Source organism: Hipposideros armiger, unplaced genomic scaffold (genome assembly GCF_001890085.2).
Source record: "Hipposideros armiger isolate ML-2016 unplaced genomic scaffold, ASM189008v1 scaffold_406, whole genome shotgun sequence".
In the NCBI taxonomy this organism is placed as follows: Eukaryota; Metazoa; Chordata; class Mammalia; order Chiroptera; family Hipposideridae; genus Hipposideros; species Hipposideros armiger.
Window position 1 is genome coordinate 677,237 of NW_017731756.1, and position 14,417 is coordinate 691,653.

Genomic DNA, 14,417 nt, shown 5'->3' on the forward strand with positions numbered 1-14,417 from the left:
GAGCTGTTGTTCACCATCTTAGCTGTAGAGGGCAGTGTCACTGGCCCTCATGTGGGATCCGAACCGGGGCCCTGTTGCACAGAGCTGGTGTCCCAAGCCAGCTGTTAACCAACGTGCCACTTGGCTGGCCCATGGGAAACTTCCTGCTTTGGTTGTACAATCAGTATGGAGCCCCCTTGGCTCGCCTTTGGACAAAACTTCTGCTGCTGGCTGCTGCTGCTGGAGGAGCCCAGCCCTGGTCAGACGGGCTGAGACCAGGATGGTGAGCAGGGATGTCACATAGCACATAGCAAGGGGCTGCTGTGTAAGCTTTGCTGGCTGCCTTGTTCAGAAGGGGCTATGGGTGCTCAGAGCGTCTGGTCACAGCCAGAAATAGAAATGAAACCCTGATCACATCAGCTTCTGGGACAAAGCATTACCCAGGTGAGCCACAGAGGGTGAGGAGGGAGGCTGGCCTTTCATTTCAGTACAGGAGCAAGTCCCTCACCAGTGTGCTGAGAGGGCTTCTGGCAACAGGCAGCCCAGTGGTTCCCTGGGATCTGCTAAGCAAGGGATCCTGATGGGCTATAACGGCTGTGCTGGTTAATTGTATGTATCAACGTGACTGGGCTAAGAGATGCCCAGAGAGCTGATAAAACATTAATTTTGGATGTGTCTGTGAGGGTGTTTCGGGAGAGATTCGCATTTGAATCAGTGGAATGAGTAAAGAAGCTCTGCCCTCACCCATGGGGACAGGTGTCATCCATTCCAGGTGATTCTCTCTCTTCAGAGCTGGGACATCCATCCTCTCCTGTCCTCAGACTCCAGAGGTCCTGGTTCTCAGGCCTTTGCACTCAGACTGCATTACACCATGGGCTTCCCAGCTTGCACACAGCAGGTCGGAGGACTTATCAGCCTCCATAAGCACGTGAGCCAGTTCCCATAATAAATGTTCACTTATTTATCTATATATCTACTATTGGTTCCGTTTCTCTGAAAAACCCTGACTAATCCATAAGCCCGTACTTGGGAGACTTCCTGGGCCTCCTGCATCCCTCCTCTTCTTTTTCTCCACAATCTCGTATCTCGTAAAGACTCCCTCTCAGACACATGGACAGCTTCCTCCTTGGCCTCCACACTGGCTTATCAGGGAGGTCCTGCAGGTCTGCCCACATCTCTCCACATCCTCTCCACATCCTTGCCAACAAACCATGGAATTCTGCAGTAGCGTCCTCATTGGCTTTCCCACATTCATAGGATCCATTCTCTATATCACCAACAGAGGGAGCTTTAAAACACAGATACAGCTGTTTCACCCTCCCCCTTAAAACTCTTTAAAGGTTTCATCTTGCCTTTGGCTTAGAAGGATGCCCCTGCTTGCCTACCCATTCTCATCTCCAGCCTTCCTCCCCTACCCTCCCCTTTCCCCTTGTCTCAGTTTTAGCCAAGTTCTCTCCAGCTCCTCTGGATATTTGCATATGCTGTTCCCTCACAGAACATTCTTTCCCTCTCTAAAAAGGGTCTGCCATGCTGCCCTCTACAACTAGATGAGATTCTCCTTCTGATCCCTCCTAGTCTTGCACTATAGTAATGATTTGCCTAGCAGCTACTGTCTAGTTCTTTTATTTAATGTAATGTTTGTTGTCTTCATTACAATGAGCATCCATGAACATAGGCATTTCTATGGGCTGAGCTGTATCTCCCCCAAATTCATATGTTGATGTCTTAATACCCAATACATCAGAATATGACTATATTTGGAGGTAGGGTCCTTAAAGAAGTACTTAAGTTAAAATGAGGTTACTGGGGTGAGCCCTAATCCAATATGACTGGTGTCCTGATAAGAAGAGGAAAATTGGACAGAGACACATACTGAAGGAAGATCGTGTGAAGACACAGGCAGAAGATGAGCGTCTACCAGCCAAGGAGAAGGGCCTCAGAAGAAATCACCTCTGGGGACACCTTGACCTTAGGTTTCCAGCCCCCAGAGCTGTGAGGAAATAAATGACTGTTGTTTGTGCCACCCAGTCTGTGGTGCTTTATTATGGCAGCCCTAGCAAGCTAATGCAGGTGCCATGGGTTTGTTCACCTCTGTTCCCACAGCACCAGATACAGTATTTTCTGAGTGACTTGCCAGGGCCCACCAGGCAGAAGCTCCAGAGAGGTCTGCACCTCTGACAGGGTCATCTTGCCTCCCTTCATCTCTGTGATTCTGGTGCCAGCACCAGGAATCTTAGGAAATAGCTGTTGAATGAATGAGTAGAAGTGGGAGGGATGGAGAGAAGGCACACCGATGTAGAGCAAATGTCCTGAAATGACCTTGATAAAATGGGGCATAGCCTCAGGTTTCTCCTGGCAGAAATGTGCCTATCCCTTTCTTGGGCAGGAGTGAGCTCCTTGCCTGCTGTGTGGACATTGCCCACTTTTGCCAAGAATCTCCAGGCAAGAAGCAGCTTAGATCTTGTCCTCGAGTGGGTGGGTCCCTCTGTTGTTTGCTTCCAAAGCCTGTTTCCTCAGGCATGGCTCTTTTCCTGTTTGTAGTTACTTGTTCGGTGCTGACCTTCCTGTCCAGATTGTAAACGCCGTCCTCCCTCACCCTGTCTCTAGGTCCAGCTTGGCACTTGTGAATGCCCTATTGATACGCATTATATGATGAATGGAGGGGTGAGGATCGGAGCATTTGATGGAGCGTGGGTGGGTGGTCCTCCATGACAATTCCTTCCTGTATCCTGGCTTTTATCTGGCTCTGTTTTTTAGAACATTGAAGAACATGTCTTCCTCCGCATTCATAATTATGTCCAACTCTGCCAATATTTCCTGTGGGACTTTTCTTTAGATGCAGTTTTTATATCTCATTTTCATAAATACGGTGCACTGACCTTCTGATGACCCATCTTCTCAGACTTTGCTGGGGGACGTCTGGGGGCAGTGCCATGAGGGGTGGGGCGAGGTGGTGCTGTGGAGTAGGTGTCTGCTGTTTTTACCTGGCCGGTCGCAATTCCTCCTGTTTTGCTACCAGGACTATGGGGCCTCCTCTCATCTCCATCCTCAATCCCTGTGGTTTGGGTGGGTGACAGCTTAGGGGCAGCCTTTATCTAAGGCTCCATTAGTCAGCACATTACTGCCTCCTGTCCACAAGGCTGAGTCAGGGAGGTCAGCATGGGCCCAGACTGAATTGGTGTGGCGGGGGGGGGTCCACCCCAGGAGTTTAACCTGGGACCATGGAGAAAGAGGTGCTGTGCTCTCCTTCTGTAGGGATGGCTAAGCTGTTGGTCAACCTAAACCTGCTGGTGACAATATTACTGTGATGTATGGAAAGCCTGCCTGACAAAGGACATGGGGGACAGTAAAGAGAGAGATACCCAAGGACAGCATATGAGCACCTGGATTCACCTAAACCAATTTCTTAATGGACACACTATTGGCATTTGGACAGGACATTTGTTACTGTGTGGGACTACTTTACACATTGCAAAATGTTCAACATCCCCAGTTCCCACTAGTAAAATATGGGTAGTTTCTCTAGTCATCGTAACAACCAGAACCACCCCCATTATTTCTACATATCTTGGATGACTGCTTTTCAATCACTTGAGTCAAGAATCTTCCCATTTTACTTATTCCAGGTGCTTTCTGACATTTTCAGATGAAAGGGCCCTTGCCAATGACACTGTCACAGCTTTTTCGGGTGTCTGGGATTTAATCCTTAGCATGCCAGTTGATCATGATGTGGCCTGTCAAAGCACAGAACTAGCTCAGAGAGGAGTCAATGGCCACACAGGCAGCCATCAACATGGACAATTGAAAGTTGCTTGATTCCCTCTCCCATGTATCCTCACAAGACTGTTTAGGTGTTACTCCCAGATTAGCCCATCCTGTTAGTTGCCAATTGTGTGTCATCTTCACAGCTCTGCTGGGAGCTGGCTGCTTTCACTCCTTATGGCCCGCTCAGTGGAACCCAGTGTGGCTCTTTGTGGGGAAATTTAAGGGCTGGCCCATGGAGAGTCTCCCCTGGGAAAGAAGACCCAATGTTCCCTCAGTGAAAATATGCCACCTGTTGGTGTCAGTAAGAGACAGAGATGTAACTTCTGCTTATGAAATCCACAGGGACTGAGGCCCCAACTGGAGCCCCAGTTCACTGGTGGATAATGAGAAATGTCTCTGGTATGCAGGTTAAGCTGCTGAGCTGCCCCAACTAGCATGTTGTTCTTCCTGTGGGTGTTAAACCAGCAAAGAGAAATTAGTCCTGTTTGTTTAGTTAGCATGGATTCAGAACACGGGGAGTGAGTTATGGGGTCTGAATGTAAAATGGTACCAGGCCCTGACGGGTTGCCAGTCCATCTCTAGGGTCAGAATATCCTTGCTGGTCAAAATTGTTGTGTTGGCCTGCCAGGCACCCTTTCCTGACAGATTGTGAAAGGCACTGTTATGTGTCTTTTGGTCCCGCTATTCCCATGATCACATGCTTGACATATTACTTTTCTAGAGGGCCTAGGTTTAGCATCCAGCTTCTGGAGTTGGAGAAATAGATTTTAATTTGAGTTCCATGAGCTATGTGATCTGGGGCAATTACTTTAACCTCTTCTAACCTTGACTGCTCATTTAGCAAATGAGGACAAGAGCATCTTTCACTTCTGGTTGCCAGGAACCAGGCTTGTTGGGAAAGCTGGATGAGCATGTGGTCTGCTTCCTTACTCACCATCCTCCCCACCCATAACCCATGATATGTTATCTGATCCTGTATAAGTTCATTTAATTTTTACAGAAGAGTAAAATGGTTCTTTGCTAAGCTTCTTTCTAGCTCAAGTATGTATATGATGGTCAAAGAATAAAAGCATGTGTGTTGGCTAAGAAAGCAGTGAAAGCTTATTTTAGGAAACACCTGACATGTGTCAGGCTGCCAGGGCAGCCCTCTGTCTGGCTGATTTGGGAGAGGCCCACCTTCCTGGAGGTTGGAAGTCTCCTAAAGTCCCTCCCATTGATGGATTTGAGGCACCCTCCACCCTGTGCTCCAGAGAACAGCTCAGGCACCCCAAGGGCCAGACGGACAAGGGCAGGGCTGAGTGTGCCGGTCTGGGAGGTCAATACCAGACACTCCTGGTTGCCAGGAACTTGAATAGCTACTGACATGAAAAGCTTTCCCACAAGAAAGGAAGGTGAGTCATTTGTAGAAAGTCAAACGAGCAAGCTTCCAGGCAAACGAGCCCCTGGAGGGAGCTAGGGGTCTTCCATGCCTGGCCAGCCTGTGGCTTGATTCTTACCTCCCAGCCACTGGATCTCTGGCACGCACTGGGTAGGCTGACATCCCCAGTCTTCTCGGCAGCCCACCATCCTGTCACAGACCCTGTGTCCCCAACAAGGAAGCACTCTGAGGTGGGAGGTATGTGAGCCAGTGGGCTGGCCAGCAGGGATATGGGGTTGTGCCTGCCCAGTTCTGCTCCTACCAAGCTGGGTGTTTCTGCTCAGGACCTCTCAGCCCCTGCCACACCCGCACTGCTCCCATCACCCAGACACAAGATCTCTCCATGTTCATTTTTATTTAAAGACTTGGAAACACAGGCATCATAGTTTGTCATCACTGGCAATTCTTCCAAAATCACACACTGACATTTGTGTATAACAAAAACATTGGGGTGTGTGTGTGTGTGTGTGTGTATGTGTGTGTGAACTGTGCAAAGTACAAAGAAATCCCCAGCCAGGCCACTCAGCTTATGTGGGGCACTGGAGTCGGGGAAGCTCTTGCCTGGCTCTGTCTCCCCACTTCCCTCCCATGGTCCTCTGGTGGCCTAGGTATCCCTGTCACCTTGGTGTCCACTGACCTCACTCAGTGGTGGCTATGGACTCTACTGTGCTCCTCAAATCAAGTCACCTTGGCTGCCAAGTGCCACTGCACACCCAAAGTGTGTAAGTCCCTGGGCCAGGATAGAGCGTGAGGGCTTCAGACAAGGTGTTGTTTCACCTTAGTAACCAGAATAAGTGAGCCTTTCGAGGCAAGAAGGCCCCAAGGAGGGGCCTAATTCAGCTCCTGCTCTTGTCTGTGGGCTAAATGGTCATGAAGACTGAACACGTTTGGAAACACTCAGTCCAAAGCATGGGGCCTGTTGTGCACCTACCTCCCTGCTCTCTGGTTGCCCAGCATTTGCTCTGGGAGCCCCTCCTTAGAGATTTCTGGCTGGCTAGGCCTACGGCATCACTTTCCTTCCCAAGGCAGTACCAATGCCTTCCCCTGACTCTGCCACAAGAGGGGCCAGCTGATGCCTTGCAAAAACACTGGACACTTGGCCTGGCTCTGTTGTGAGGGGTGCTGGGTCCCGGTGGGCTGCCACCTCACCCACCATCACTGGGCTGTTCAGTAATTCCTATCTACCATGAGCATCATGTGGGCGGTAGCCCTGAAAGGAAAGAAGGTCCAAGTTAGTCTATTCTGTTGCTTGGTAACTGCCTTCGTTTAAAAAGAAAAAAAAAGTTTCCCTTATTATCTGGGGATTTGAGTTAGTTCTGGTTTCAGAGAAGAACATGTGTCTCACTCAGTGTGTTAATCCATGCATGTTTTTGGTGATGACATGATTTTAAACACACATGATTTTTGTGCATCAGAGACAATTAATCTGGCAACTGATTGCAAATGGATACCCTCTGGTTGTCATTAACTCCATGCACAGGGCTTCCTATGCTTAAACTGGATTTTTATTTTCTTTGATTCAGAACAAATTTCTCAAGTCTATTAAATCTATTGTCATTTGGAGAGAGGAAATGAGCCTTTCTCTAGGCGCCATCCCACCAGCGTGGTAGCCACCTGGTAGGAACAAGTAGCCAAGTCACATCCCAAAATAGGAACTCTGAAAATAAGTATTCATATTTCAAAGGCATCATGCCCAGCGAGGGAATGGGTGTCTGGATTTCGTTGCATCCCTAAAAATCAGGGAGATCTTATGTTACCAAAGGCTAATTTATTCAGCCTAATTTAAACCTGAGTGGTTTTGTAAAAATATATATAGTGAGGGTTTAAGAATTGTGACTTTGAACATGGTAAGAATGTATTCGTGAGCTGTGACTCTCTTGAGAACAAGGCTGCCTCGTGACAGGGACCCTGCAGGCAGTGCCTGTGGGAAGCAGGCTGTTGGGCGCATGAATACGTTTCCTGGGCCCCACGGAGGGGAAGGCCCCAAGTTCACAGCCTCCCCTTCCTCCTCTGTGTCTCCCATCCCAGCTTCTCTGATCCTACAAGTCTGCAGAGAGGACTCAGTCCCCTGTTATCCTCGTTGTACCTCTAGTCACTAGACCAAGGTGTGCAATGCCTGATAGGAGCACAGGTATTTATTTAAAAAAAAAAAAAGGCAAAACCGTCACAAGGTTTTGTAAACTGTGAAGGTTTACACCTGAACTGTGGTAAAAACTGCACATTTCAATACTGAGAAATCATATTTTGATGATGCTAATTGTAGTCATTCTCTCTAAGCAATAAAAGGGAAATTCCACCTTCTTAGTGGGGGTCGACCTTCACGTTCTTTTTACTGCCACCCAAAAGGCAATTATAGTGACCTTTCCTCGAAATGTTTCCAGTTCTTGAATAATAATTATCACTGTCTAGACAGAGCACACGGCTCTGGTAAGGGTTTAAAGAAACTGGTTTTTTTTCCAAACTCCCTCCAACCCCCTAAATGGATTCCCTCTTATCCTGTGGAGCTGCAGCCAACATCGTGATGCTGAGGATGTGGGCTTTTCAGAGTTCTCCTAAATTCATATGGTAAATATAAAAATCCTGCCCGTTTGATGTCTCCTCAGACATTTTTTCTTTCAAGTTCAACCAAGTCATTACAAAAAGGCAGCACCAGATGTATGAAAAATAGGCAATGTATGACCTATTAGAAATATATAAAGTCTAACAGCTTTACATTAAAAAGATGTTGTAAGAAAGAAGTGATGCAAAGGGACAGTGGTGGCAAACAAAAAGTGTTGCTTGTAATACTGGCAGGAGACAAAGCCAAATGGGGCTGCCTGAGCCCCAACAGGAGCTGCGCGAGGGGTGTGCTGGGGGATGCTCATGCCCCGGTGAAGGCCTGGGCTGGGAACACCCTTGCTGAGTGGCTAGGTGGCAGGTGACTGAGGTATATAGAGAGGTGATGGAGCAGTTTGAACCCCCATGTGCAGCCCAGACAGCCCGTAAAGACATTCTGCAAACGCTCTGGGCCCCATGCCCACCCACCCAAGCTCCCGCAGCTCTTCTGCAACTTCCAGCCTTGCCCAGGCGGCAGACAAGAGTGCTGCAGCTCGGCAGCAAGTCACAGCAGCAAACAACCCCCATCAGCATCTTCCTCTCTTGTTTTAAAGATGTCTCTTTACAGTTCACACAGGGGGAGTAGGCATCTTGTTGGAGAACCCCAGGGTGTGCTCTTGGTTAGGGGTTGTGGGCGAAGGCACGACCTCCACACCCCTGGGCCCCCATCCCAGGCTATGGTATCTCCTGCCAGGGGCCTTGGAAGGGACGTGGGACCCTCAGGTGTTGTGGCTGTCCCCTTGTGCCTTGGGGCTTCCCGGGAGGCCTTCCTCCCTGCTGAGCATGGTGTGGAGAGCATGTCCTCAGAAGCTCTCGACGAAGCTGCCCGGGAAGAGGCCAGTGCGGCCATTCCTCTGGAGGGTCCCCTTGTACCAGCCGTCCTCACGCTTCTTGTGCACAAAGACAATGTCACCTTCCTTCAGCTCGATCTCTGCCTCACTCTGGGGTGGGTACGAGACCACCACACGGTACCTGCGGGGGAAACAGACACCACAGTGAAGAAGCCTGACTGGAGGACGGCCCAGGAGCTGCTGGCAAGGTCTCGCTTTTCTTTTCCTTTTTCCCCTCTGGTGTAAATTGTTGTAATTTGGGCCTCCTTCTCCCACTTTAAAAATAGTTCTATTTTTATTTTAATTTTTCCAAATCTTTTTTCATTTTTATTAAAAAATTTAAAGTAATTTTTCCCTGTAGTGTCTATGCAGCTGGAATGTTCCCACCCGAGATGCAGCCCCTGCATGTCACATTCCCCCTTCAGCCCACCTCAGACTGTGGCCTCCCCAGGGGTGGGACAGAGAAGAGGGACAGGCACTTCAGCCCCGGGGCAGGCATTTGGTAAGGGCAGGACACTCGGCTGTGTCCTCAGTTCTGTCCCATCCTGGCACAGGACCATGGGCCATGTGTCCTCACCTCCTGAGGGTCAGTTTCTCTGTCTGAAGAGCAGGTGGAAAAGGACACCACTCAGGCAGTTGCCCCACATGAGGTGTGAAGATGCTTTGAACACTGTGTTGGTAAAATGGTCATTCTTTTTAAATGTGCTCCAAAAATAATTGTGGACTTAGCACCTGAAATGGCTGAGGTCACATCATAAATGAGGCTCCATTTCTCACACATCTCATTCCTGCAAAACCTGGGCCCCTCCATGAGGCCTCCAAGGCCTCTGTAGAGTTCCTGTTTTCAGACCAACATGACATATAATCCAAGTGGTGACATGTCCTTCCAGGCACCTGGAGGGCAGCAGTGGGCCTGAGCTCTGACCAGACCAAGCACAGACCCCAGGGACCTCTGCATCTCCAGGGGGGTGGGTGGGCATCAGGTACTGTCCTTAAGAGCTGCCCCCCTGATAGCTCCCTGAATCTGAGACAGGGGCTGACCCTCTCCAGCATCTTGCCAAGAGCCCTAGTTAGGGTCAGCATAGGGCAGGTGTGACACCCCCCCCCCACACCCCACACTTGTTCGTTAAGTCTCAGAGAAATAGTAAGGCTAAACAGAAGCTGTGCTCACTCTGAGGACCAGCGCGCTTCTAAACCACCACCAAGGGCAAACCAGCATGTGCCCTTGTGCCTGTATCTGTCACTGCCCCCAGCCTGACAGGAACTGCCCCATCCCCACCACACCAGACAACTGTGCCTTCCCTGGTCCCTCAGGGGTCTTATGGGGGCATGTGCACGCTGACATCTGACTGGGCCCTGCACCCCCACCTATACAGCTGGTGATGATTGTGCAGGAAGTGCTGAGAGGGGTCTGCCCACCCTGCAGGGCATGGGAGTTGGGGGCTCTAGGGCAAGGTCCAAGTACGAAATGTGGGTGGGTTTGGTGGCAGGCAGGGTGCAGCTGAAAATTGCTACAGACGCAGGTAGGCTGAGGAGGGCCAGGTGGGTGGGCCTGGCTGGGCCGAGGTGCTCAATAATTGTTCCCTGACTGAGGCAATGTCCCGAGGGCGGTGCCTGGGCTGCCCAGGAGAGCACGCATCTCGCTGCTCCAGGCCACCTTCTCCTGGCAACCTCGCCCCAGCTGCTCCTGCAGGTCCCTCCAGGTTACTGCACTGGCCCCACTTTGGGCTCCCTGCTTTGTCCTCACTCTACTTCAGCCTGCTCCCCACTCAGCAGCCACACAAGTGACAGCCTTAGGTGGATCATGGCCCTCCTCTGTTCAGATGACTGTAGTCATTTCCCCTTTCTGAGTGGAAGCCAAAGTTGGGAAAAGGCTTCTGTGTTCCCACCACCCTTCGCACGTCTGCTCGCCTCAACCTCCCCTAGCTGCAGCACAAGGCACCCACCTCAGGGCTCCCGCATAGGCTGCCCCTTCTGCCCAGAATGCTGTTCCCTGTCACAGCCACATCCAGTCCGCTCTTCCCTGTCTGTCCCCAGAGCACTCCCCACCTTCCGCAGGCCCTGCCATGACCTATTTATCTTACTTGTAGGTCCCCCACCGGTAAGTGGCATGCCAGCCCCATGATGGATGGCAGGAACTGTGGCCCCTTGCTCCCTGCTGTGTACCCAGCACCTAGAACAGGCACACAGCAGCTGTCAGTACGGAGTTGTCCAGTCATTGCATTATTAGTACACGCTGGAAGGGAGGCTGGAGGCCCGGAAGGGGGACGTGGACTAATGGGCTGAAGGGTGGGGCTGCTGGGGGCAAGTTGGAGGAGCAGAGATGGCAGAAGCTGGATGAGTGTCAGCTGGGGGCCAGAAGCTTCTGCTGCTGGTGGAGGGACAGGATGGGCAGTGGGCTCAGCAGAACCTGCAGCTCCTTATTAGCTTCCCAACAAATAACTCCTCCCCCACTAGTCTCATGCGCACAGATGACCCAATCCCCAGGCCATCAGGCATCTTGCTCTTTGGCCATCAAGCTGGCTGATGCCCCTCCTGCGGGAACTGGCAGGTAACAGGAGCTGAAGTGTGTGCAGAGGACTGGGTGAGGAGAACAGGTCATGGAACTACGGTCTGTCCCACGGCAACTCTGCTTAGGGGCTGAGGTCTGCCCCAGACGGACAGCCCCTGCCCCGCGGCTGTCCCTGCTCTCAGGCCTGTGGCTGCAGCTCCTGCACCGGGGGACCTGCCCAACCCACAGGGCACAGGAACCTCTTCCTGAGTCTTGCAAACTCAAGGAGCATCACCGAGTAGAGTCACACAAATGATGTGTCCTCCCCACAGTTGTCTACCGCACCTCCTAACATCTCCTCACTCTGGGCCATCCTGTCTTTCCCTTCTCTTGAAGAGGGCTGCAGAAACCCTTGAGGCAGTGAAGGATCCTGACAATTTGCATGGCAGTGGTGTTTCAGAGGCCCAGGGTCTGACCTGAATAGGAGGAGCACCCTGAGGAGACACTGCTATGCTGTCCCCTCCTCCCTCGCAGTGTCTGGGCCATGGTCCTGCCCACTAGCTGGGTGGGGAAAGGTGGGAGGCTCCTCTACCCTCCGTCTTCCCTGGGCTGCTGGCCCACTGTGAAAGCTTGTCCCCTTGTCCCTGCCTCCCCACATGGGCCACAGCCACACAAATGGCCCTGAAGAAAATCATCCAGGTGTCCTGGTGGCAGGCTGTCCTAAGGGTCCTCAAGGGGTTCTCTATGTGGAGCCCTTCACCTGGTTTATTCTGGTCTCTATGAAACTAGGACATTCATTATAAAAGAAAAGATATCCCAAGTCAGCACTTCTCAAAGTGTGGTCCATAGACTTCAGGACCTTGGCTCAGGTTCCCGGGCTCCATTCTGGACCTACTTGCTAAGATGCTGGGGGAATGGGGCCAGGGAATGTGGATTTTCAACAAATTCTAGGAGCGAATGTTTACACACTGATGTCTGAGAAAGTGCTGAGTAAAAACACTGAGGAGACTCCATTTGTCCTCAGCCCACCCACTCGCAGGGCCTTGGGCTCTGGCCCATCTGGGTTGGAACAGAGAAGCCATGGTTTGGGGCAAATGGAGTTGGCGCTACAGCTCGGGGATGATGCACAGGTAGAAAAGACCCTGGCCCAGCCTTGGGGAGTTCACAGTCCCCAGGACACACAGCCCCATCTTGTTCCGGGAAGGTGAGGTGGGGGGCAGAGAGGAAGGTGGCTCCGGGGGCTAACTTGGCAGGTGTGCAGAGTTCCTACTGCTGAGGGAGCAGGTCCAGCCAGGCACTTTAAGTACCTTGGAATGGCTGCAGGTGCAGGATGGTTGGACCAGTTTCCACTGATGTCCCTGGGAGCCAAACACAGGAAGAGGAGGAGAGGAAGGAGAGTGTTAAGTCCCTCCCTCCTCCCAGCCCAGTTACTGCAAACAGCTGCCTGCAAGGCCATTCCCTGCAGGAGGACAGATGGCCACTGGGAGGCCTCCAAGATGGAGTAATGGCCTGTGTAATCTCAGTGTACACAGTGGACACAGACTGCATCATTCTCAGGCCTCTAACACTCGACACTCGTGTGCAACCACCAAGACCAGCCCAGGTCTTCCCCGTGGCTTCCTGCCATCCTTCACCTCCTTTCCAAACACCTGTCTCCTCTCAATTCCCCAAGGGGGAAAAAAAGGCAAAGAGTAAGATGATTTCTCAGACTCTGAACACAAGTTTTGGTTTTTGCCTCAACTGCCAGATGTGAAACAAACAAGCAAATTTAAAAATGTAATTTGTTAGGAAAAAAAAAGAAGTAATTTGGTACTTTTGAGCAATTAAATGATTTAATGAGCCCAGATGGATGACGTGGGCTGAATATATATAAGACAAGCATTTAACGTTTCTGTCCGGATCATTTCAAGACTGAGCTATTTTTCCTGCTGCATAAAACTAATTGACACTTCCTATTATAGACACAAAAGGCCAAATGAACAGTTGACGATGGCAGCTACTCCTGTGTTATGATCATGGCATCATAAATCAATGAGCGATTGCCCTATGCTGAGTTAAGGTTATGTCAGCCATAGCTAATTTTCAGATATAAGACTCAGGTAATCAACAGGCTCAAACAGAATGAATTGTTACCATTGCATATTGCAATTAGCCTTATGTGTGACATTTGAAGTGTCCTCCTCCCTTGTCATCTGCTCCCCTCCCTGACAACAGGGGTAACAAAAAGGGGCCCTCCGCGTGGTAAGTTTTTCAGAGCACCTGCTCCAGCACTGTTGAGGACAAGTGGTCCCCAAGTTGGTGGAATGTGGTTATCACAGAGCAGTGTCCCACTAGGAATTTGGAAATGATAAAAATAAAAATACGTCTACACTACACTCTAATATCAGTACATGTATTAGCTGCTTATTGATACTATAACAAATTTCTGCAAATTTGGTGGCATAATAAAACACAAATTTCTTATCTTACGATTTTTTTAAGTCAAACATCCAGCAAAGTCTCAGAGGGCTAAAATCAAGGTCTCAGCAGGGCTGCATTCCTTCCGGAGGCTCCAGGGGAGAAGGTGTCCCCTTGCCTTTCCCAGCTCCTAGAAGTTACCTGCATTCCTGGGCTGGAGGCGTCTTCCTCCATCAAAGGACAGCATGGAAGACTGAGTCCTTCAACCATCATATCACTTTGGCTTTCTCATCTGCCTCCTCTTCCACTTATAAGGACTCTTGTAGTCACACTGGGCCCCTCCCAGATAATCCAGGATAATTTGTCTATTTTAGAATTAGTAGGTTTGCAATCTTTATTCTGTCTGCAACTTTAATTCCTCCTTGCCACATAAGGTAACACAATCATGGTTTGGGGGAATTAGGGCACAGACATCTTTGGGAGCCATTACTCTGCCTACCATGCATGATATATAATAGATCAAAGCAAAAAACTTCTATATCTTAACAAACCAAACAATTTATAGGCCAGCGAGAGGTGAAGATGAATCAGTTGTGTGTGTGAACATACGGGAAAAGAAGACTGTGGCAATCAAGAGGGGAGAGAGAGTGCCAGACAGCATCATATTATTATCTATATCATATGATATAGTAGCATTATATATGTAATTTTATATATCGTTACTGTTGTTGTTGTTTATGCACTCATAATTTTCCAGGTATTAATCTAGGCGTTTTACAAATATTATAACTCTCAGGTAGGCATTATTATATATGGGGGAGCTGGGACTCAAAAAAACAGAAACTCATATTTGGGGTGAAATAGCTGGTAAGTGGTAAGTGTACCTATTGCTCAAAGCCACTCCGAAATATTGCCAAGATAGAGGTCTTTATACAGTGGAGAA

At 49.9% G+C, this 14,417-nt stretch overlaps 1 protein-coding gene across 3 annotated transcripts in view; it reads right to left on the reverse strand.

Moving 5' to 3' along the window:
* Nucleotides 1-5,506: 5,506 nt before the first annotated feature.
* The window catches only part of SH3RF3 (SH3 domain containing ring finger 3), a 382,241-nt gene continuing 373,330 nt past the window's right edge, over nt 5,507-14,417 (reverse strand). For all 3 annotated transcript variants that reach the window (XM_019663839.1, XM_019663838.1, XM_019663840.1), the window contains one exon: nt 5,507-8,728. In XM_019663839.1, coding sequence (XP_019519384.1) covers nt 8,560-8,728 — 169 coding nt within the window. In that variant the 3' untranslated portion in view covers nt 5,507-8,559. The remainder of the gene's footprint in view (nt 8,729-14,417) is intronic.